At 38.9% G+C, this 22,806-nt stretch overlaps 1 protein-coding gene across 1 annotated transcript in view; it reads left to right on the plus strand.

Annotated features, from left to right (window-relative positions):
- The first annotated feature begins 1,002 nt into the window (after positions 1-1,002).
- The window catches only part of NPEPPS (aminopeptidase puromycin sensitive), a 95,873-nt gene continuing 74,069 nt past the window's right edge, over positions 1,003-22,806 (plus strand). Inside the window, exons 1-2 of the mRNA XM_039227959.1 lie at positions 1,003-1,369; positions 11,589-11,673. Coding sequence (XP_039083890.1) covers positions 1,112-1,369; positions 11,589-11,673 — 343 coding nt within the window. The 5' untranslated portion in view covers positions 1,003-1,111. The remainder of the gene's footprint in view (positions 1,370-11,588; positions 11,674-22,806) is intronic.

Here is a 22,806-nt window from a genome sequence, read left to right on the forward strand (position 1 = left end):
TTCCATAGTACAGTGCTGGTCCGGTATATCACTCAGCATTTGAGTTTCGGAAATCAAGGGGTACTACACGAGAAGTTTCTATGAAGGAATATGGGGATTATGTTTGAATCTCTTTGCCCTTGACACTTCAAAAACGCATACTTAAATATATGCATATTTATATATAATTAATATACATTTCTATTAAAATATACATAACCCCAATATGTGAGGTATCTCCAGAAGCGAGGGAACCACAGCTACTTTAACTTGAAAGAGGACACAATTAGTAAAGGGTCTTTTGGTTTAAAAAAGCAGAAGCAAAGATGAAAACGGGAAAAAGGTGAAACATAGCTTACTGTGAGCATTAAATCGCGGAAATGAAAATCTTCCTAACTTTTGAAATCACTTCCTCAAAGGTCCAAATTGCATTGGTTTAAGTAACCTGGATTATTAAAAGTTTTCTGACAATATTTTTTCATAATCATCCCTTCAAGTTGCTGCTTAAAATTGCAGGAATGATCGCTGCCAAACAGCCTCTAGTCGGGGCTTTCCGCTTACGTGGAGGTAAAAATCCAGCTTGGGGTTTTGCTCTGAATCAATATTTTAACATTTTACCCAGACTGTACCAGCCCATTGCATAGGCTTCAACTTCCAAAATTAGCTGGGGGTGGGGGGTGTGTGGGGGCTCCTTGCACGGCTTTCCCTCCGCTTCTCCAACCCTTCTAGGCTCCTTTCCGCCCGCCACCGAGCCGGCTTTCCCCGGTGGCGCCGACAGGTGCAGCGCAGGGAACCGCCATCCGCCCCCAGCACGCGCCCGCGACCCCGCACCCTCTCTCCCAGCCGGCCGCGCCCTCGCCGCTCCGCCCACTGTCCCGGCGCGCGCGCGCACAGCGGCGGGGGCGCGCCCGGCCGACGGGGCCGCGCACGCAGCTGCCGCCGCCGCCACCGCCTCCTTCCCTCCCTGCAGGCCCTCCTCCCCTGCCCCTCCCCTCCGCCCCCTTCCCCGTAGGCAGCCCGCCCGCCCGCACTGCCTCCCTCCCGGCCCCGAGCGCTCCGGCTGGGTCTCTCCCCCGCCCCCCTCCCCAGGCTCCCCGGTCGCTCTCCTCAGGCGGTCGCCCGCGCTCGGTGGATGTGGCTGGCAGCCGCCGCCCCCTCCCTCGCTCGCCGCCTGCTCTTCCTCGGCCCTCCGCCTCCTCCCCTCCTCCTTCTCCTCAGCCGCTCCTCTCACCGCCGCCGCCGCCTCCACAGCCTGGGCCTCGCCGCGATGCCGGAGAAGAGGCCCTTCGAGCGGCTGCCTGCCGATGTCTCCCCCATCAACTACAGCCTTTGCCTCAAGCCCGACTTGCTGGACTTCACCTTCGAGGGCAAGCTGGAGGCCGCCGCCCAGGTACGGCAACCCTCGGGCGCCGGGGGCGAGCTGCGGGGCAAGCAGGCCGCGGGTTGGGCTGGGGGCCCGGCCGGGAGGGCGGGCAGGCCGGCGGGCCTGGGCGCTGCGGGCCCGGGGCTGGCGAGGCCGGCTCGGGGAGCGGCGCGCCCCTCTGGGGCGGCCGCGGGGCGCCCCGGCCGATGTGCTCTGCCCTGCTGGGCTGGGCCCCCCACCCCCCCACGCCGGGCCGCGCTGCGGGGTGCGCGGAGGGAGCTGGCGGGCCCTGCCCGAGAGCCCCCACCCCTGCCTGGGGCGAGCACACCTGTGCCGGGCTCCCCCCACCCCCTTCCCCCCGGCCCCAGGCCCTTCCGGGCTCGGTAGTGTTCCGGGCGAGGCAGGAGGCTGTTGGGGGAGGCCAGAGGGGTCATGGGAGCCCACGCTCTGTCTCACCCCTCCTGACTCAGTTCTTTTCTCTGGTTCTCCCTACGCCCCACGGAGGACACATTGGAAGGGCCGGTCATCTGAGACTCCGACCGCCGCGCGTTAGCGTGGAGGGGAGATTCTAGAAGGGGGGAGAGGGTGAGAAGGAGAATGCTAATCCCAGGCAGCCTTGCTGAGTTCTCCCCGCCTGCTCCGGCCCAGGGGCCGGGTTTCCAAGATGATCCGCCCCCTCCCCCTTCCCCTCAAGTGACAGTGCAGCAGTGACTTTGTTCTCTCCTAACCTCTAGAGAAGCTGAAGGAGGACCCCACGTCCGCTTCTCCTCCCGTCTTCCTAGCTTTGCAGCCTGGGAAGCAGGTGGATTTATTGTTAGAGCGATGGTTGCTTAGCAGTACTCTTCTTCTGAAAGAAGCTGTTAGTTCTAGCATACCACTGTTGAAAATATTCCATTACTCTTCATTGCAGTTTTTGGTGAATCATGCACCCCCCCCCCCACACACACATTATCTGAAGTACTGTTTGATTTTGGAGACGTTTAGTATTGATGCCCTCCAAAGGTCCCGAACAATAGACATTTGTGATATCCCATGTTTTATGATGTATTATGTGAAGTCTGTGTTGAGAAATGGGAACCGTTTAGCAGTTATCTTTAAAAAGAACGATGGTAAATATATTGTTTCAATCGTTTTTCTACTGCAGTCAGAGAGGACGAACCAGTAGGCCTCAAGCTTAAAGAACAGGGTGTATATCGCAGTGAAATGAAAGGAATGTATGGTGCTGGAGTGAATCGAAAGTTTGAAGTTGTCTTTGAAAGCTGAGTACTCAGATTGAAAATATGTCTCAGAGTGTAGGATTAAAAAGTATACTGTCACGTATGAATTGCTAGCGGGGGGCGGGGGGAAGCATGAGGGCTCTAGGGTCTGGCTGTGTGAAAAGGTGAAATTTATCTCTTTGAAAGTCAGGCGATTTAAAAAATTTCCATTAAGAATGTGAATCAGAATGAGTGTATCTTCCGTCTAAATTAGGATTTGAGAGGGTTCTTTGGGAGACTGTGTAAGCCAAGTGACTAGAGTGTTTGATATATATTGGCAGGGGGCAGATGGGAGGGATTGTAAACAGCAGTGTGTCTTGTGACTTGGCAAACCTGCGGGAAGAAGGACCTGTGATGAATGAGCTCGCATTATGTGAAAAGACTAAGAAAGATTTAAAAAATCATTTGTTTCCTTACCTCGTTAGTTGGTATCACGGGTTCAGGGTTTTGGAGAGGTATGCCTGTTTAGGGAAATTTTTCAGAAAAAGACTATCAGTAAAGATTTTTTCAAGTGATTATTAGGAAGTGAAGTCACAGTGTTAAGTAAGTGTTGGGACAGAATAAGATGCAGTGACATACTTCTCCTTACCCCTTTTCTACTTGCTTTTCCCAAAGTGATGAAAAATACGTGAAAGACTGCTTTGGGCCATTGAGGGAGCACCTGGTAACAGGAGCTTTTCAAAGCAATTCTGTTCAGAAATTCTTTTCAGGCTACGTGGCAACACAAATGAAAGATGGTATGATAGTGAAATCTAACAGGTTTTATTAAAGGGTGATTGGACTCTTTAATTGTACACATTGCCACCTTTGGAAGAGTAAAGGAGTTAATGTTGGTAAAAAGTTAACATTAGTAGTAAGAAGCATATATTCATGTTTTTGAGATCCATGGGTTGGGGCAATAATTGTGGCATTAATAATTGTGGTATCTTATTGTGAAGATCAAAAACTGTGGACAAGATTTATTATATCTCTAGAAATCTCGATTTATAGCTGGTACTGGGTCAGTTTCCTAACAGTTGGAATCATGTTACACAAAGTATGCAAGTTGCTTCGTTGCTTTAGTTGCAAAATTTTATGATAAGCTCAGAGTATTTGTACAGGTTACATATTAGAAACTTAGTGGATTTTTAACCTGGTCTGGGGTGTGGACTCCTAGGGAAGGTGAAGAAATTAGTCAACGTGCACCAGTTTTAAAAGCAGTTGTCTTTTAAGTGAGTGTGGTCTAGATCAGCTGGTTTTTGCAAATGTGTTATCATGGGCCTAGAGAGATGGGACATTCTTACCACCACCACCACCCCCGCCCCCCTTTAGGATATTTGAAAGCTTTTGTAACTATTTCAAATTCTGATTCTCTTGCTTTGTGAATTAATTAGAAAATAGATGTTTATGAGAGTGGCTACAGTTTTTTGTTATGAGTATATTGTGGTTTATTCAGTAATTGGGCTTTCTCTCATGGAAATATTTAACCTGTGCCAAAGAAATTAACTTCATCCTTCAAGGCCAGAAGTCAGGATATAGTAGACAGTTCTTGGTCTTTGCCAACAAAATACTCATGCTGGTGATGACTAAATTGGCACTTAGCAGAGAGTTACAGATATAGTAGTTTGTTTGGCAGGCTAAAACCTGGCACCTAAATGCATGTTATTGTCAACCCTGTGTTATGGAATTTTCTGCCCAAATTTTGCATATTTTCTAAGTGCAGTCATTTTGGTTGTGTTTTATTACTTAAAAAGTGATAAAATTAATACTTTGTGCAGCATTGTGAGAAATCACTAAATGGTTTTAAGAAATTAAATTGGAAAGATTGGTAATAAGAAATTGAACTTGTTTGGATTTTCTATTATTTCCTGAATTGTATGTCTGAGGAAACACCTAAATATAAGACATTTTTATATGTTAAGCTTTATCTATTATCATCCAGCAATGAATTTTGCAATGATTTTTCCAGATAAATGAAGTTTACCCTTTGAAGTACTTAGACTTAAAAAAAAAAGTTTACTAATTTGGATGGAAATATTCCAAAAATGTATTTTTTTAAAACTCTCGTTCCTTATAAACTAGGTTTGTTTCTTTTCTTCTTTTTTTAAATACTGGGCATTGTTCTGAACATCTGTCATTGATATTTGCAACCACAGATCTACCCAATTATTACTATAATTTATTACTTTCATATCTATAAAGTCTTTTTGTTTGTTTTTCTTACTGTTAGGTTATTACTTCTTGCTGCTTCTGGTGCCTTGTTGCTGTTGATTGTGTAATTTCTTCCCTCTTCTATTTTATTGAACTTGATCTGAAGAGGTCTAACTAACCAGATAAACAAGCTTTTGTGAGCTTCAAAAGAAATGTCTAAGTGAGAGTTTGATGGACTCTTCTGAGTGAAGGATATGAGCTTTATTGTATGGACTTTGTATCATCTATTCTGGCTTCTGTACAGGCTTTTTTTTTTTTTTTTTTTTTTTTTTTTACACTTCCTGGTTCTGGACAATTGATATTGTGTAGTACAACCTGGACACATGTGATCTTGAGTACTAAATTATCTAGGAAACTTCTCCGAACTTTGCTATGTAAATGAGCCTGTACTTATTGGAAGGTAAATCTCATTCTAATCTGTATGTGAGTCAGTGGCAAAGGACTGACTTCCTAAATAGCTGTTTTGTTGTTAACTTGAGATTAGTTCTCCAGATCTTGGAGCCTCAGTTTTGAACATCATTGAAGTTTGTAGTTCTCAGTTTATTTGGCCACTTGTAATCACTTTAAAATATTACTTTAAATTAGGAAATATTTTGGAAATACAGAAGAGTAACCCACCACTCAGATTTAGCAGATATTAATGTTTCCTCCCATTTGCTTCAGACTGTGCACAGTGTTTTTTTTTTGGGAAATAAAATGTCACAGATACCACTAAAATTCATTTCCATCTCTTCCCATTTCTACTCTCGGGGTGACTTCTCTCATTAGGTAGGTGAGTATTATTCCTATGTGCAGTTTTAAACTTTTATTGCATTTGTAAGTAGCCACCAACAATACTCAGCAATGTTGTGTACATTTAAAATTTTGACATTAGTGGTTCTTACTACATTTGACTTTCTGCAACTTTGTCTTTTCTTTTCAATGTCTCACTTTTTGTGTTTACTAATTATTTGCTCCTTATTATCTTTAGAAATTATAGCCCTGTTCTGCAAAAGCAATGATTATTATAGAATTTTAATGATGAAACTGCTTGTAAGGCAAAGTGGCTCAGGCTTCAGACTGGTATTTGGAGTTCTCACCCTGGAGATTTCCTTTTACTAAAATCTGAGGACTTTGGTGATCAGAAAAAAAACCTCTTGAGGGGCACTTGGGTGGCTCAGTCGGTTGAGCGTCCGACTTCGGCTCAGATCATTATCTCACAGATCGTGGGTTTCAGCCCTGCATCGGGCTCTGTGCTGACAGATAGCTCAGAGCCTGGAGCCTGTTTCAGATTCTGTGTCTCTCTCTCTCTGACCCTCCCCTGCTCATGTGTGCTCTCGCTCTCTCTTTCAGAAATAAATAAAACATTAAAAAATTAAAAAAAAGAAAGAAAAAACCTCTTGAGTCTTATGGTACCTGGAAAATGTATTTCTGGGTGATTGTAATAAAGACTTATTCAGGAAGAAAAGCTATCGTATTGCTGCTGCCTTCCTAGCTCATAGGAAACTTCCATTGTAAAAGTGTTACCAGTGGTAACAGTGGTCAGGCTGTCTCTTCAGTAGAGTCATTACTGAGTGTTTGGTTCAGTTGAAATGCAGTATGTCTCAGACTGCAAGAAGACTTAACCCTGGGTTTGAAACAAGGAGAGGATATATTATTGTTCCATTCATTTTTTTTTTAAATTTATTTCTAGGAGAGAGAGAGCGTGAGCAGGGGAGGGTCAGAGAGAGAGGGAGATACAGACTCTGAAATAGGCTCCAGGCTCTGAGCTGGCAGTCAGCACAGAGCCCGACGCAGGGCTCGAACCCACGAACCGCGAGATCATGACCTAAGCGAAAGTCGGACGCTCAACCGACTAAGCCACCCAGGCGCCCCTCACAGAGATCTTTTAAACCTGGGGCAGTATGTGTATACTGATACGCACAGTGCTATGTAATAGCACATAGTTTTTAAGTTTTATATTATTCTCATAGGCACTTTATAAACTGTTAGGTGAATGCTGTTTGATAGTATTCAGAGTAACATTTTTATGATTAGAGTGCATTTAATCTTGGTTTCTGTGTGTGTCTTTTTTTTTTTTTTTTTTTTTAAATAAACTCAATGTGCAGTCTGGGACTTGAACTCACCACCCTGAGATCAAGAGTTGCATGTTCTACCAACTGAGTCAGCCATGTGCTCCTCTGCATGTGTGTCTTTTTTTTTTTTTTCCTGAGAGAGAGAGAGACAGCATGAGCAGGGGAGGGTCAGAGAGAGAGGGAGACACAGAATTGGAAACAGGCTCCAGGCTCTGAGCTGTCAGCACAGAGCCCGACGCAGGGCTCGAACCCACGAACCATGAGATCATGACCTGAGCCGAAGTCGGACGCCCAACTGACTGAGCCACCCAGGCACCCTTCAGCATGTGTGTCTTAATAAAAACATCTATTAAGTAATTACTGTGTATCAGGCACTAAGGGCTAAAACAAGCACTTTGTATCCTGTTTAAAGTGCATGTCTAATATGAAGCAGAAGATACTGTTTGATTTTTAAAATTTGAGTAGCTTTCTATTATTAAGTGTTTTTTTTTTTTTAAATATTTTTATTTATTTCTAGGAGAGAGAGAGAGAGAGACAGCGTGAGCAGGGGAGGGTCAGAGAGAGAGGGTGTCACAGACTGAAACAGGCTCCAGGTTCTGAGCTGGCAGTCAGCACAGAGCCCGACGCGGGGCTCGAACCCACAAACCGCGAGATCATGACCTAAGCGAAAGTCGGACGCTTAACCGACTAAGCCACCCAGGCGCCCCTATTATTAAGTGTTTTTGTTCCTTTGGTTCTTCCCTCCCACTCTGGCAGTATCTTGAAAAAAAACTTAGTAGCTATTCAACAAGTAACTTATAAACAGGTAGATTTTCCTTCAACACAGGAGGAACTAGAATGTACTTGTAACTGGATGTTGTACACTGTGCGTTTCCAAAGTACACAAGCACTTTCCCTCAGAATGTTACAGTAGTAGTGGGATAAATGTCATTTGGCATATGTAGTGTTGTGCAGGTATCTTGACATTGGCAGATTAACTGCTTGGCTACCATTAAATTCACCATAGCTGTTGATGGATGAAAATACAGTTGCCTAGATAAAGATTAAGATGTGTAACTAAACTACTGTTGTTATTCTGTTGGCATAAACTTCAAACTCTGGAAGGTTTTTATTCATTTAACTTTTTGGAGACGCCTCCTTGCCCCCCACCCCAGCCTCATTAAGTGCTTCATTTCTCTATTTCTGATTTTTTTAAGTCACTTTATAAATAGTCAATTTTTGCTTTGTTTTGTTTGTTCAAATGTGGTGTTATAAAAGGCCAGTGGGATGCAAAAGTTTTATTGCTGTTTAGCAGTGTTCCTGGTGTGGGGCTCCTGGGTGGCTCAGGTGGTTAAGAATCTGACTCTTGGGGTGCCTGGGTGGCTCAGTCAGTTGAGCATCCAACCTCGGCTCATGTCATGATCTCACGATTCATGGGTTGGAGCCCCTCATCCGGCTCTGTGCTGACAGCTAGCTCAGAGCCTGGAGCTCTGTCTTTGGATTCTGTGACTCCCTCTCTCTCTGACCCTCCCCTGCTCACACTGTCTTTATCTCTGGAAAATAAATAAAACATTAAAAAATTTTAAGAAGAGAATCTGACTCTTGGTTTTGGCTCAGGTCATGATTTCACTGTTCCTGGGATGAAGACCTCCATCAGGCTCCAAGTGGAAAGCAAGGAGTATCTTCCCCTCTCTCTGTGCTCCTCCCCCCACCTTCAGAGAGCGAGACAGAGAGCATGGTTGTTCTCTCTCTCAAAATAAATAAATAGGAGTGCCTGGGTGGCTCAGTCAGTTAAGCAGTCTGACTTTGGCTCAGGTTATGATCTCATGGTTTGTGAGTTTGAGCCCTGCATAGGGCTTTGTGGTTGACAGCTCAGAGCCTGGAGCCCACTTCGGATTCTGTGACTCCCCAATCCCCATCTGCCCATCCCTCCCTCCCTCTTTCCCTCTCTTTCTCTTTCTCAAAAATAAATATTAATAAAAAGGAATGACCTTGATGAAATAAATGGTATGAAGGAATATTACCACTCACAAAATATATTATGTATGTATGTATGTGTGTATTTATTTATTTTAAGATTTTAGTTTTAACTAGTCTTCACACCCAATGTGGGACTAGAACTCACAACCTCAGGATCAAGAGTTGCATACTCTACCGACTGAGCCAGCCAGATCCCCATACCACTTAAACTTTTTGTTTAAAATTTATTAAATGATATTTTAGTTTAGAAACAGATTTATGAAAAGGAATTTTTTTTTTCAAAACTAAGCCCTCTACCCAATGTAGGGCTTGAGCTCAGGACCCCAAGAATAAGAGTCTCATATTCTACCAACTGAAGTAGTCAAGCCCCTGGAAAGGATTGTTTTTAATGAGCAAGAGTAGTTTCATGTTATGTGTTACAGATTTTGACAGTCTGTTGCAGGCTTAATAACATACTCTCTAATTTAGGTTAGGTAATTTTAGTTTGAAATTAATCATGCTTATTGGTTATTAATAAAATAATTATGGTATAGCTTTTTCATGCAGATATTACACTACTCTCTTGTCCTTACCTAGTTCTGTGGTCTGTTAGTGATCTCAAGGCACTATTGACCTACATGTGGGTTTTGTTTGGACTATGCAGTGCTTTTGCAAATTTTGCATTTTTCCATCAGTTAAAATTTGGGAGATTGCACATGAAATATGAAATTTTTGGCTTTTTTTTTTTTTTAAGTCATCTCTCTCTCTAATGTGGGGTTTGAACTCATATCCTGAGATCTAGAGTTTCATGGTCTACCAGCTGAGCCAGCCAGGCACCCCTGTGGCTTTTTCTTGTTAATTTGAAGATCTGTCACTACTAAATCTGCTTTTCAGGGTAGCAGTAATTGGTTGGTTCCAAGAATTGGTTATTTACCCTTCTACCTGGACTACTGTATTCATCTGCTTGGCTGGCCCTTGTAGACATTTGTTGATGATTTAGGACATCTGTATTTTTATTACTTTAAATTTAGACCTTTCAAATGTCTGAAAATGAATTTGAGATTCTGTTTAATGAAACAAGTATATAAAACCATGGTTAAAACCAAATTGAAATATGGGCAAGAGTTATGAATGAACAATTTGCAGAAGAAAAACAATGGCAAAAAAAAGTAGAAACTAAAAAGGAAGGATGCTTAGTCCGTGTTATTAGTAATATGGGAAATTCTTTTTTTTTAATGTTTTATTTATTTCTAGGAGAGAGAGAGAGAGAGACAGCATGAGCAGGGGAGGGGCAGAGAGAGAGGGAGACACAGACTCTGAAACAGGCTCCAGGCTCTGAGCTGGCAGTCAGCACAGAGCCCGACACGGAGCTCGAACCCACGAACCGCGAGATCATGACCTAAGCGAAAGCTGGATGCTTAACCGACTAAGCCACCCAGGTGCCCCAGTAATATGGGAAATTCTAATTAATCCAACAGTAGAATACCATGTAAGACCAATCAGACTGTCAAAAATTTTTAAGTTTTTAGAGGATAATGAAAGTGGAATTTCTTTATTCTTTGCTCATGGAAATATTATTTGAAAATACTCTAAAGGATGATTGGGTTATTCTTGGTAAAGAAGAAGGTGTATAAGAAAACATGGACCAAGATGTGTATTGTAGTACTATTTTAAGTAACAAAAAAATAGAAATAAGCTAACTTCCTTCAGGAAAGAAATGGATAACTGGTTTACTTTCAGAATGGAATACTACTATGCAAAAGTTAAAACTAATGAATTAGATCTACATCTGTCTGCATTTACCCATATCAGACACAATGTTAAATGAAAAAAGCCGGTTGCAGAGGATGTATATGCTTTGATACTATTTGTGTGAAGTTAAACACGTTGCTTGCTGATATTCATATATGTAGCAGAAGTACTATACATACATGAGAAAGAGCTACATTATTAGCCTTTGGCTCCAGGGAATGAAGAAGAGAGGATGGGGCTTTCGTTATGTCTATAATTTATTTTGGGGGATCTTAAGCAAGTAAGACAAAATCTTAAATCGTTTATTTAATCTTGACGGTGAGTCATTAGTGTGTGTTACATCCAAAATGTTTCTTTGGTAAGAGAAAAAATTTTAAAGGTTTTATGAAGTTTTTTAAAAAATTTTTTAATGCTTATTTATTAATGAGAGACAGAGCATGAGCAAGGAAGGGGCAGAGAGAGAGAAAGACACAGAATCTGAAGCAGGCTCCAGGCTCTGAGCTGTCAGCACAAAACCTGACGCAGGGCTCAAACTCATGAACTGCAAGATCATGACCTGAGCCAAAGTCAGACGCTTAACTGACTGAGCCACCCAGTTTTATGAAGTTTTGACATGGTTTATATCACTTTTCTTCCTGTATCCTTACAGAAGGTCTTATGATGGGCTTGATATAGAGGTTATAATACATAATTAATTGCAGCATATGGAAAATGTTTCCTAATGTTTTTTAGTTTGAAAATCATAATTGTTTTAAATAAAGGTTTCAGTAGAAAAAAATTGCTTTTATTTAGCTCATTGGTCAGATGTTTAAATGCTGTGAAATACTTAAGTGTTTATTGTTGCTTTTAATGGAATTTGGAAAATGTAAATTGCCTTGGATTACTTAAAACGACTCATTTATTTTTTACCATGGTGATGAATAAATACTCAATCTAGGATTTAGTGATGTTTTAGTTTTAAAAAATTGCCTGTGACATACATTAGGCCAAGGTGAAGATGAACATGTTATTAATCTAGGCTATTTCTGACACTGCTGGTTTTTCTTTTCCCCTTAGGTGAGGCAGGCAACCAATCAGATTGTGATGAATTGTGCTGATATTGACATTATTACAGCCTCATATGCACCAGAGGGAGATGAAGGTAAGTGCTATTTTCCATTTAATTTGCTGTGTCTGTGTGTATGATGTGTGTATGGTGATACATACATTTTCAGATTAAGATATCAGTGTTACTTTAGAAATAGGAAACATTTTTAGATGTTCATGGGAAATATTTTAATAATCTATACTGTGAGATTAAAGAAATGCCATAATTTTAATTCTGCCTCAAACATTAACTTATTTTGTGACCCTAGGCAGATTACATTTTTATAAATGTAAAATGAATATAATAACATGCGTATAAAGTCAAAGAGTTACTTTAAAAATAAGGACTTTGAACATGGAAGATTGGTTCATCAAGGCAGCTTAGTTCATATGTGGTTTTCTTAAAGTTTTTTTTTTCCTCTTGAGCAATAGATTACAAAGGGATAACAAATCTTAGTTGTAATGGAGAGAAAAATATTGGCCTTATGAGATTGAGTGTGGAGGTTAGAAGCTAGATGACCAAGTTAGTTACAGGGTAAGAATATGTTAAAAAAGAACATTGTATACAATGTGTGAGAATTCAGTTAGCATCTTTAAATTTTTTCTTTAATTGTATTATTTATTTCTAGGAGAGAGAGAGAGACAGCATGAGCAGGGGAGGGTCAGAGAGAGAGGGAGACACAGACTCTGAAACAGGCTCCAGGCTCTGAGCTGGCAGTCAGCACAGAGCCCGACACAGGGCTCGAACCCATGAACCGCGAGATCCTGACCTAAGTGAAAGTCGGACGCCCAACCGACTAAGCCACCCAGGCGCCCCTCAGTTAGCATCTTTAAAATGAGAACTATTTTAGATCTTGTAATTACAATAAGGATTAAATCGAGTAGTCAGTTTTGGCCTGAAATCTTGTTCCCACATCAGCTACATTTTTAAAAAGTTGTCAAGTTTGGCAAAAACTCACAAGTATATTGATATTGCAACTGAATTGCTTTTTACTTTATTTTTAAGTTTATTTATTTATTTTGAGAGAGAGAGTGGGAGGGGGAGAGAGAATCCTAAGCAAGGCTCTGCTCCAGTAGTGTAGAGCCCAATGTGGTGCTTGAACTCACGAACTGTGAAATCATGACCTGAGCTGAAACCAAGAGCTGGATGCTTAACCAGCTAAAGCTGCCCAGGTACCCCATAAAATCTTTAGATTTGATATCTGGGAGCTGGCTGGCTCAGTCAGTGGAGCATGTGACTCTTGGTCTCAGGGTTGTGAGTTCAAGTCCCACGTTGTGTGTAGAGCTTACTTTAAAAAGAAGAGAAAAAAAGTTTTTCATTTGATATCAAATAAGTTAGGAACTTGACCTTTTAATTTACATTTAGTATAGCTCTTTCCCCTCTCCTTTACTCTGAAAAGAAGCATATGAGTAACATTTTATGACCGGACAATATTCATTTCATGAGTTTTTCTTAAATTGTCTTGTCCATAGAAAGAAAAAAAAAAAAAAAGAAGTATCAGTTGAGCAGATTATTACCAAGAAGTACTCATGTTCGATTGTTTGTAAATGAGATCAAACTGCAGTGATTTTAAGTTAGAGGAACAGATCCTTCCAGTGGACTTTGAGTGAGTTGCCAACATTAAAGCAATTGTTTGGTAAATGAAAGAGGGATTATTTAATTTCTTTACCTGTGAAGAAAAACCTAAGCACCTCAGCCAAGCAATGCAAGCTAGCTTTGTTTTAGGTAGAGAACATTAATATTTAATACAGAGTTTTAAAATGGTGCCCAGTATGGATAGGGAGAACTAGTAAAATACATGTGCACCCTCCAGCTGGCATGGTTTCAGCTCAGGGTTGTTTTTATCTTCCTCTACTAAAACGCCAGGAGAGAATTCAGAGAACATAAATGCTTTGAATATGCATGACTCAACGGTGCCAAGCTCATACCGATCTGAATATCAAGGAAGCAGTGTTTGTGTTCTTACTAAGAGGGTCAGAAGAGAAATGAAAGCTTATAGGAAATGAAGGGGATTTGGAGAGAGATTCAGATAAAATATTATTTTTTAGATACTTAAAATATTTTCTTCAGAACTAGCTAAGGTATATTTTTCAACCCATTTCTCCTACAGCAACAGGAAAAACATAGTCCTGTGTAAGCTCCTCTAATTTTAGAGTTTAAGAGGAGGGGAAATTGTATTCATGTGGTATTTTAAGGATTCAGTCAGAAACAGATAGATTTGGCCTTCCAGATACATACACAGCTTAATTTTGCCCTTGGACACGGTAGCATTTCTGATTTTTACCTTACGGGAGAGTACAACATGTTTTTTTTTTTTTTTTAAGAAATTAGTAGTTGGGAATTTGCCTGCCAGCTCCTTCTAGTTTTGGCAGGGGAATAACTGAGTCAATAGGAAAGGTACCATTTTCTTAACCCAGCTTATCTCATCTAGTACTGTACTTGTTAATACTTACAATTGCCTTCTGCAAGACTGATTTACATATCTGTAGCCACTAAGTCTTGGTGCTTTAAGGTAAAATCAGAAAATTGTTTGAAAGCCCGAAAATGTTGCTTCTTTGTGTAAGTTTTTAATTGATGAGAAAAGGCCATCTTGTGATATGTGTAGTAACCCAGAAAGACCTACTGGCATGTGTCTCCTTAAACTAAGGCACTGGCTTTGAAACAGAAATAATTTATTTTAAAACCTTTGTAGTATTAAAAAAAATGAGAAATCAGTAAGAAAAACGGCTGAAAACTGTTTTTTTACTGTTCTGCACTTCAAGGGTTGGTGAAATCACTAGCACTTAAGCCCCAGTGCAAGGAGTGCACCTCCCTACACAGGGCAGGGATTAGTATTGTCATCAGCTTCTGCAAGAGAAATACGAAACTTTTGAGTGCCTGAACTCAGGTCCTGACAGGTAAAGAGTCTTTTAATTTATCGTTAATAGATGGCGTGGGCATAACCACATAGAGAATGATCACTTGAAAGTTTTGTACCAGGCTTTTCCCTTAGTGTATACTCTGTCAGATATGTTTGTAGAATTAGCTGTGTAAGGAAGCAGTTTTCCATTGGTGACATAATAGTTCATACACAGTTCTAATACATAGTTTCAGATCCACCAGTATCTCTTTGGTATATTTATAAGGCATGTAAATTTTAACACATTTATTCTTGAAGTAGAATTCTGTTTTTCAGTGTGTGCATAAGAGCACATGTATGTGTTAAAGTTAGTTAGAAATATTGCCAAATATCAATAATTCAGAGCAAAACTATTAACTTGAAAAAAAGGAATGGTTCTTAACACTTGATAATAAGCCTTTATCATAAGCTTCAATAGGCCTTTATAAGCCTGCTGGTAATATATATTCCATCATAGAGTCAAGTGTGGTTGAGGAATAACATTAAAAAACTACCATTTCTTTGCAGTAGAGTTGTTTTTGTCGTCATTTTGAAAATACATGACCAATTGAGCGCTAGCCCTCAGATCTGGAAAACTGAAAGAGAATGAAAAATACCCATTTTTAATACAAATATATTGAACTATGATACAGAATTTCATAACGAAATTTTAAATGAAGGAATCAAAGTATAAGTTTAATTATAAATAACAGTATAGGGTAGGGGCCTCAAACCAAAGTTACTGTTGGGATTAAACAAATAACAAACATGAATGAATTGAACTGGTTGTAAGAAAACAAGAGTGTTGGGGCAGAGGCCAAACCAAAGAGTGCACGTCTCACATAAATGTATTCAAATTTTAAAGAACTTTTCTGGCCAACAACATTTTTGTGAGCTATATTGATTTTTTTTAAATTTGCAGCCTTCCAGGGAACTGTGGTGTGTTATGCATATTCTTTATCATTTGGGCCTGAAAATAAGACTTGAATATAGCAGTTTCATTAAAAAGAGCAAAAACCTTGTATGAGATTTTTCTAGGTTCTTAGTTGAAACTGATGTATTACTATGCCGTATTACTATTAAATCTATTCACCAAACTGTTTTAGTTTGCTGTATATGTTCCAGTGGTATATACTTTTTAAAGATTCGGAATCTGACAATAAACCATTTAAGAAAAAAAATTAAAAATTGAAAAAAGATTCAGCATCTATCATAATACCTCTTCTTAGGTAGCTTTTTTTGGGCACTAAAATGACCTTATTTTTGAGCTCTTATTTTTATTTTGTCCCTGGTTTATTTCCTAGTCCTAAGTTTATTGAGTTTTGGGGATTTTGAATATAAAAGTCTATTATGTACTATTATTCTTCTGAAGAATGGGTATATTAAGGCATAACCTAACCACCATTCCGGGCTGTATTGAGGAGCCAGATATTTTCCTGGGTCTTTGGTAACTTTCAGGACATCCTGTTTTCTGAATTAAATGGTGATTCATTCATTCATTCATTCAAAGTTTATTTTGAGAGAGAGAGTGTGTGCACACCCAAGTGGGGAGGGGCAGAGAGGAGAAACAGAATCCCAAGCAAGCTCTGCACCATCAGCACAGTGCCTGATGTGGGGCTTGAACTCTCAAACTGTGAGATCACTACCTAAGCCAAGATCAAGAGTTGGACACTTAACTGACTGCGCCACCCAGGTGCCTCTGATTTTATTTTTTGTACTAGTGAACTCCATTTTTTATAGCAGTTCCTAATAAAAAGTGCAGAGATTTCCCATATATTCTGTGTCCCACCCACCCCTTTCCCCCTCATTATCAATATCCTGAACCAGAATGGTACATTTGTTACAGTAAATGAACCTATGTTACCACCTCATTAACACTCAGAATCCATAGTTTACATTTGGGTTCTCTCTTGGTGTTATAGATTCTGTGGGTTTTAACAAATGTATTCACTATTACCGTACCATACACAACCGTTTCACTGCCCGGAAAATCCTCTGAGCTCTGCCTGTTTACACAATCTTCCTTCCTAACCCCTGGCAACCATTGATCTTTTTACTGTCTCCATAGTCTTTTCTAGAATGTTATATAGTTGGAGTCATAGGGCAGTATGTTGGCTTTTCATATTGTCTTCTTTCACTTAGTATTACTGCACTTAAGTTTCTTCCATGTCTTTTCATCACTGGTTGAGAGTTCATTTCTTTTTAGCTCTGAATAATGTTCCATTGACTGTGTATACCAAGTTTATTTATCCATTTACCTATTGAAGGACTTCTTGATTACTTTCAAGTTTTGGTAGTTATGAGTAAAGGTGCTATAAATATCCACGTGCAGATTTTTGTGAGGATGTGTTGTAAGTTTTCAACCAAGGAGCATGGTTGCCGGATCCTATCATAAGAGTGCATTTAGGGGTCCCTGGCTGGCTCAGTTGGTGGAGCATTTGACTCTTGTTTGCTGAGTTGTGAGTTTGAGCCCCACATTGGGTGTAGAGATTATTTAAAACAAAACAAAACAAAACAAAACTAAACAGTGTTTAGTTTTGTAAGAAACTGCCAAATTGTCTTCCAAAGTAACTGTAAACATTTTGCATTCCCACAGCAATGTGTGGGAATTCCTGTTGTTCTGCATGCTCCCAAGCATTTGTTGTTATCAGTGTTTTGGATTTTGGCCATTTTAATAGGTATATAGTGGTATGTCATTACTGTTTTAGTTTGCAGATCCCTAATCACATGATGTTGAAACACTTTCATATGCTTTCTTGTCATCTGTGTATCATCTTCTGTGAGATGTCAGTTCAGGTCTTTTACATAATATTAACTGGATTGTTCTTTTTCTTATTGTTGAGTTTTAAGAATTCTTTGTATGTTTTAGATAATAGTCCTTTATCAACTGTGTTGATAATACAGATATTTTCTCGTAGTCTGTGGCTTGTCTTCTCATTCTCTTGACATTGTCTTTCTCAGAGCAGAATTTTTAGATTTTAATTAAGTCCGGGTTATCATTTATTTTTCATGGATTATATCTTGGGTATTTTATCTAAAAAGTCATCACTGGGGTGCCTAGGTGGCTCAGTCGGTTAAGCGTCCAACTTTGTCTCAGGTCATGATCTCAGAGCTTATGAGTTGGAGCCCCATGTTGGGCTCTGTGCTCACAGCTGAGAGCCTGGAGCCTACTTTGGATTCTCCCTTCTCTCTCTGCCCCTCCCCCACTCACACTCTTTCCTTCAAAAATAAAAAAAAAAATTTAATTTTTTTAAAAATTAAAAAAAAAATCGTCACAATACTCAAGATTAACTAGTTTTTCTCCAATGTTATCTTCCAGGGGGTTCGTAGTTTTGTATTTTCATTTAGATCTGTAATCCATTTTGAGTTAATTTTTTTAAAAGATGTAAGGTCTGTGTGTAAATAGTTTTTGCATGTGGATGTCCTTTTGTTACAGCACCATATATCAAAAAGATAGCTCCTTTGTATTGCTTTTTCTCCTACGTCAAAAATCAGTTGACTGTATTTATGTGGTTCTGTTTCTAGGCTCTCTGTGCTGTTCCATTGATCTGCTTGTCTTTTGTTTTTCCAAAACCACACTACATTGATTACTGTAGACTTTATGGTTAAGATTTGAAGTTGGGTAGTGTCAGTCCTCTGATTTTGTTCTTCAGTATTGAGTTGGGCATTCTGGGTTGTTTGCCTCTCCATATAAACTTCAGTATCCACAAAATAACTTGTTAGATTTATACCTAAGTAATTCACTTTTGAATAATATTGTAAATGATAATGTGTTTTTAATTTCAAATACTGCTTATTTGTTACTGGTATGTAGAAAGTGATTGACTTATGTATGTTAATCTTGTCTCATGCAACTTTACTATAATTGCGTATTAGTTCCAGTTTTTTGCTAATCCTTTTGAATTTTCTACATGACCATGTATCTGTGAACAAGGACAGTTTTATTTCTATCATCCGAATATATATACCTTTTATTTCCTTTTCTTGTCTTACTGTGTTAGGATTTTCGGTTAGTTAGGCTTTTTGGTACAACGTTGAAAAGCACTGATAAGAAGGGATATCTTTGCTTTCCTTGTTCCTCATCTTAACTGGAAAGCTTGAATTTCAAGTTGAAGAAATTCATCTATTTCTACTTTGCTGAGAGTTTCTGTCATGAATGGGCTTTGGATTTTGTCAAATGCTTTTTGTACATATGATGATGTGATTTTTCTTTTTTAGGCTGTTGATTAATTGATTTTTGAATGTTGAAACAGCCTTGCATTCTAGGATAAATCCCACTTGGTCATGGCACATGACTCTTTTTATGTATATTTTTTCTTTTTCTTTTTCAAACATTTATTTATGAGACAGAGAAGAGAGAGCATGAGTGGGGGAGGGGCAAAGAGAGAGGGAGACACAGAATCTGAAGCAGGTTCCAGGCTCTGAGCTGTCAGCACAGAACCCGACATGGGATTCAAACTCAAAAACTGTGAGATCATGACCTGAGCCAGAGTTGGATGCTTAACTGACTGAGCCACCCAGATACCCCTCTTTTTATATTTTTATATGTTGCTGGATTTGATTTGCTAATATTTTGTGAGGGTTTTTGCATTTACATTCGTAAGAAATATTGGTCTGTAGTTTTCTTATATGTCTTTTATTTTGATATTACTGTAGTACTGACTTCATAAAATGAGTTAGGAAGTATTCCTTCTGCTTCTGTCTCCTGGAAGAGATTGTAGAGAATGGAAATAGTTTCTTACTTAAATGTTTGGTAGAATTCACAAGTGAACCTATCTGGGTCTGTGCTTTCTGTTTTGGAAGATTATTATTGATTGAATTCTTTAATAGATACTATAGCTATTCAGATGATCTGTTTCCTCTTTATGTGAGTTTTTTAGTAGATTGTATGTTTCAAGGAATTGGTCCATTTCATTGAGGCTTTTAAATTTGTGGGCAGAGAGTTGTTTATAATATTCCTGTATTATCTTTTTAATGTCCAGGGGGTCTGTAGTGATGTTCCCTCTTTCAGTTCTAATTTTAGTAATTTGTGTCTTCTCTCTTTTTCTCTTAACTTGGCTAGATGATTAATGATTTTGTTGATTTTTTTTCCAAAGAATCAGCTTTGTTTTTCTTGTTGATTTTTCTCTACTAGTTTTTTATTTGATTATGTTTTTAAAGTTTATTTGAGAGAGAGAGAGAAAGAGAGGGAAAGAGAATCCCAATCAGGCTGACAGCACGGAGCCAGATTTAGAGCTCAATCCCACAAACCATGACATCATGACCTGAGCCAAAATCAAGAGTTGGGTGCTTAACCGACTGAGTGACCCAGGTGCTCCCTGATTTTCTAGTTTACATTTCATTGATTTCTGCACAAATTTTTATTACTTTTTTTGGTATTTGTATTAAATCCACAATTATGCTTATTTTGGATTTAATTTGTTCTTTTTCTAGTTTCCTAAGGTGGAAGCTTAGTAATTTTATTTATTTATTTATGTATTTATTTATAAGTAAGTAAGTAAGCAAGCAAGCAAGCTCTACACCCAATGTGGGGCTTGAATCAGGACCTCTGATCAGGAGTTGCATGCTCTACTGACTGAGATAGCTAGGTACCCCTAGGTAATTGAAACTAGATTTTTTCTAATATATGTTTTCAGTACTATGAATTTCCCTCTAAACACTGCTTTCACTGAATCCCACAAACTTTGATAAGTTGTATTTTCATTTTCATTTAGTAAAATATATTTAAAGATTTCTCTGGAGATTTCTTCTTTGACCTGTGTGTTATTTAGAAATATTAGAAGTATAATTATTTAATTTCTGAGTATTTGGGGATTTTTCCAGCTATTTTTCTGTTACTGACTTCTAGTTTAATTCCTTTGTGGTCAGAAAGTAAAGACATTTTATGATTTCTATTTTTTTACTTATTTATTTTTAATTTTTTAAAAAATGTTTATTTTTGAGAGAGAAACAGCATGAGTGGGGGAGGGGCAGAGAGAGAGGGAGACACAGAATCCAAAGCAGGCTCTAGGCTCTGAGCTGTCAGCACAGAGCCTGATGAGGAGCTTGAACCCATAAACCATGAGCTCATGACCTGAGTCAAAGTTGGACACTTAACTGACTGAGCCACCCAGGTGCCCTGATTTCTTTTCTTTTATATTAGTTAAAAGTGTGTCTTATGACCCAGAATATCGTTTGTCTTGGTGAATGTTCCAAATGAGCTTGAGTAAAATGTGTAACACATTATGTTTGATGAAATAGTCTATAGATGTCAATTACATATATCCAGTTGACTGATGGTGCTGTTGAGTTCAACTGTGTCTTTACAGATTTTCTGCTATTGAATCTGTTTATTTCTGATAGAAGGATGTTAAAGTCTCCAGTTCTAGTAGTAGATTCATCTATTTCTCCTTGCCACTCTGTCAGTTTTTGCCTCATGTATTTTGATGCTTTGTTATTAGACACACATTAGGGATTGTTATGTCTTCTTGGAGTATTGGTCCCTCTTTCATTATGTAATGTTCCTCTCTTTTTGCTTTGAAGTCCGCTCTGTCTGAAATTAATACAGCTACATGCACTTTGTTTTGATTAGTGTTATATCTTTTTCCATCCCTTTTCTTTTAATATGTTAATTTTTTAAAATGGTTGTCATAGAGTTTGCAATATACATTTATAACTAATCCAGTCACTTTCAGATAACACCATAGTGCTAACCTAAGTAGTACAGGTACCTTATACTAACAAAATATTCCCAATTCCTTCCTGCCATGCTTTTTATCATTGCTGTCATTCATTTCCCTTATGCGTAAGCACACCCACACAGAAGCCAACCTAATCAAATACATTGTTACTATTAATATTTGAACAAATTATCATTTAGATCACTTAAAAACAACAAAAACATTTTTATTTTACCTTCATTTATTCATCCTCTAATGCTCTTCTTTATGTAGATCCAAATTTCTGACCTATATAATTTTCATTTTCTGTAAATAACTTTTTTTAATGTTTATTATGTTTATTTTGAGAGAAAGAGAGCGTGCATATGCACAGTGGAAGGGCAGAGAAAGAGGAGAGAGAGAATCACAAGAAGGCTCTATCTCACAAACTGTGAGATCATGACCTGAGATCATGATCAAGAGTCCAATGCTTGACCGATTGAGTCAACCCAAGAACCCCTAAAGAACTTCTTTTAACATATCTTGCAAAGCAAGTCTATTAGCAACAAATTCCCTCAATTTTTGTCTGAGAAAGTCTATTTCTCCTCATTCTTTTTTAAGACTTAATTTTTTCTTAAGTTTATTTTGAGAGAGAGCGAGCATGTGTGCAATGAGTGAGAGAGAGGGAGAGAGAATCCCAGGTAGACTCTGCACTGTTCCCAATGCAGGGTTCAAACTCACAAACCGTGAAATCATGTCCTGAGCTGAAGTCAGACATTTACTGAGCTACCCAGGTGTCCCTTAAGACTTAATTTTTTTAGAACAATTTAGGTTCACAGCCAGATTGAGAGGAATATTCTATTTTGCTTTTGAAGGATCTTTTTTTTTTTTTTTTTAAGAGCAGCAGGCAAAAGCTTATTAGAGTATAAAATCAGAAAGTAAAAATAATATGAAAGCTCTCTTTACAGAGAGGGGCATTCGAAAGAGAATGCTCCTGAAGGATCAGTTTCAAAGATACAGAATTCTAATTAGTAGGTTTTTTTTTCTCCCCTTTAAGTATTTCGTTCCATTCTCTTCTTGCTGGCATGATTTGTGAGAAGTTGAATGTAATCCTTCTTACTCTTCTATAGATAAAGTGTTCTTACCCTCTGGCTTCTTTCAAGATTTTTTCTTTCTGTTTGATTTCCTAAAGTTTGAATATGATATGCCTAGGTTTAGGTTTTGTTGTTGTTGTTGTTGTTGTTGTTTTCTTTTGTGTTTTTTTTTTTGACATTTATCCTGCTTGGTCTTCTCTGAGCTTCCTGGATCTGTAGTTTGGTGTCTCACATTAATTTGGGGAAATTCTCAGCCTTTAATGCCCCAAATATTGCTTCCATTCCTTTCTTTTTCTTGTCCTTCTGGTAGTCCCATCATGGTTACACCTAAAGTTTTCCCACAGTTCTTGGACATTTTGTTCTATGCGGCCCCCCAGTTTTGGACGTTTCTTTTGTCATGTCTGCAGGCTCAGAGGTTGTTTCCTCAGCCGTGACCAGTCTAACAACCAGCCCATCAAAAACATTTTTCATTTCTGTTACTGTTTTTGATTTCTATCATTTTAAAAAATTCTTTCTTAGTATTTCTATCTCTGCTTACATTATCTGTCAGTTCTTGCATGTGTCTACTTTTTTCATT

The sequence above is a fragment of the Hyaena hyaena genome, unplaced genomic scaffold (assembly GCF_003009895.1).
Source record: "Hyaena hyaena isolate Hyena2069 unplaced genomic scaffold, ASM300989v1 scaffold_29, whole genome shotgun sequence".
Taxonomy (NCBI): domain Eukaryota; kingdom Metazoa; phylum Chordata; class Mammalia; order Carnivora; family Hyaenidae; genus Hyaena; species Hyaena hyaena.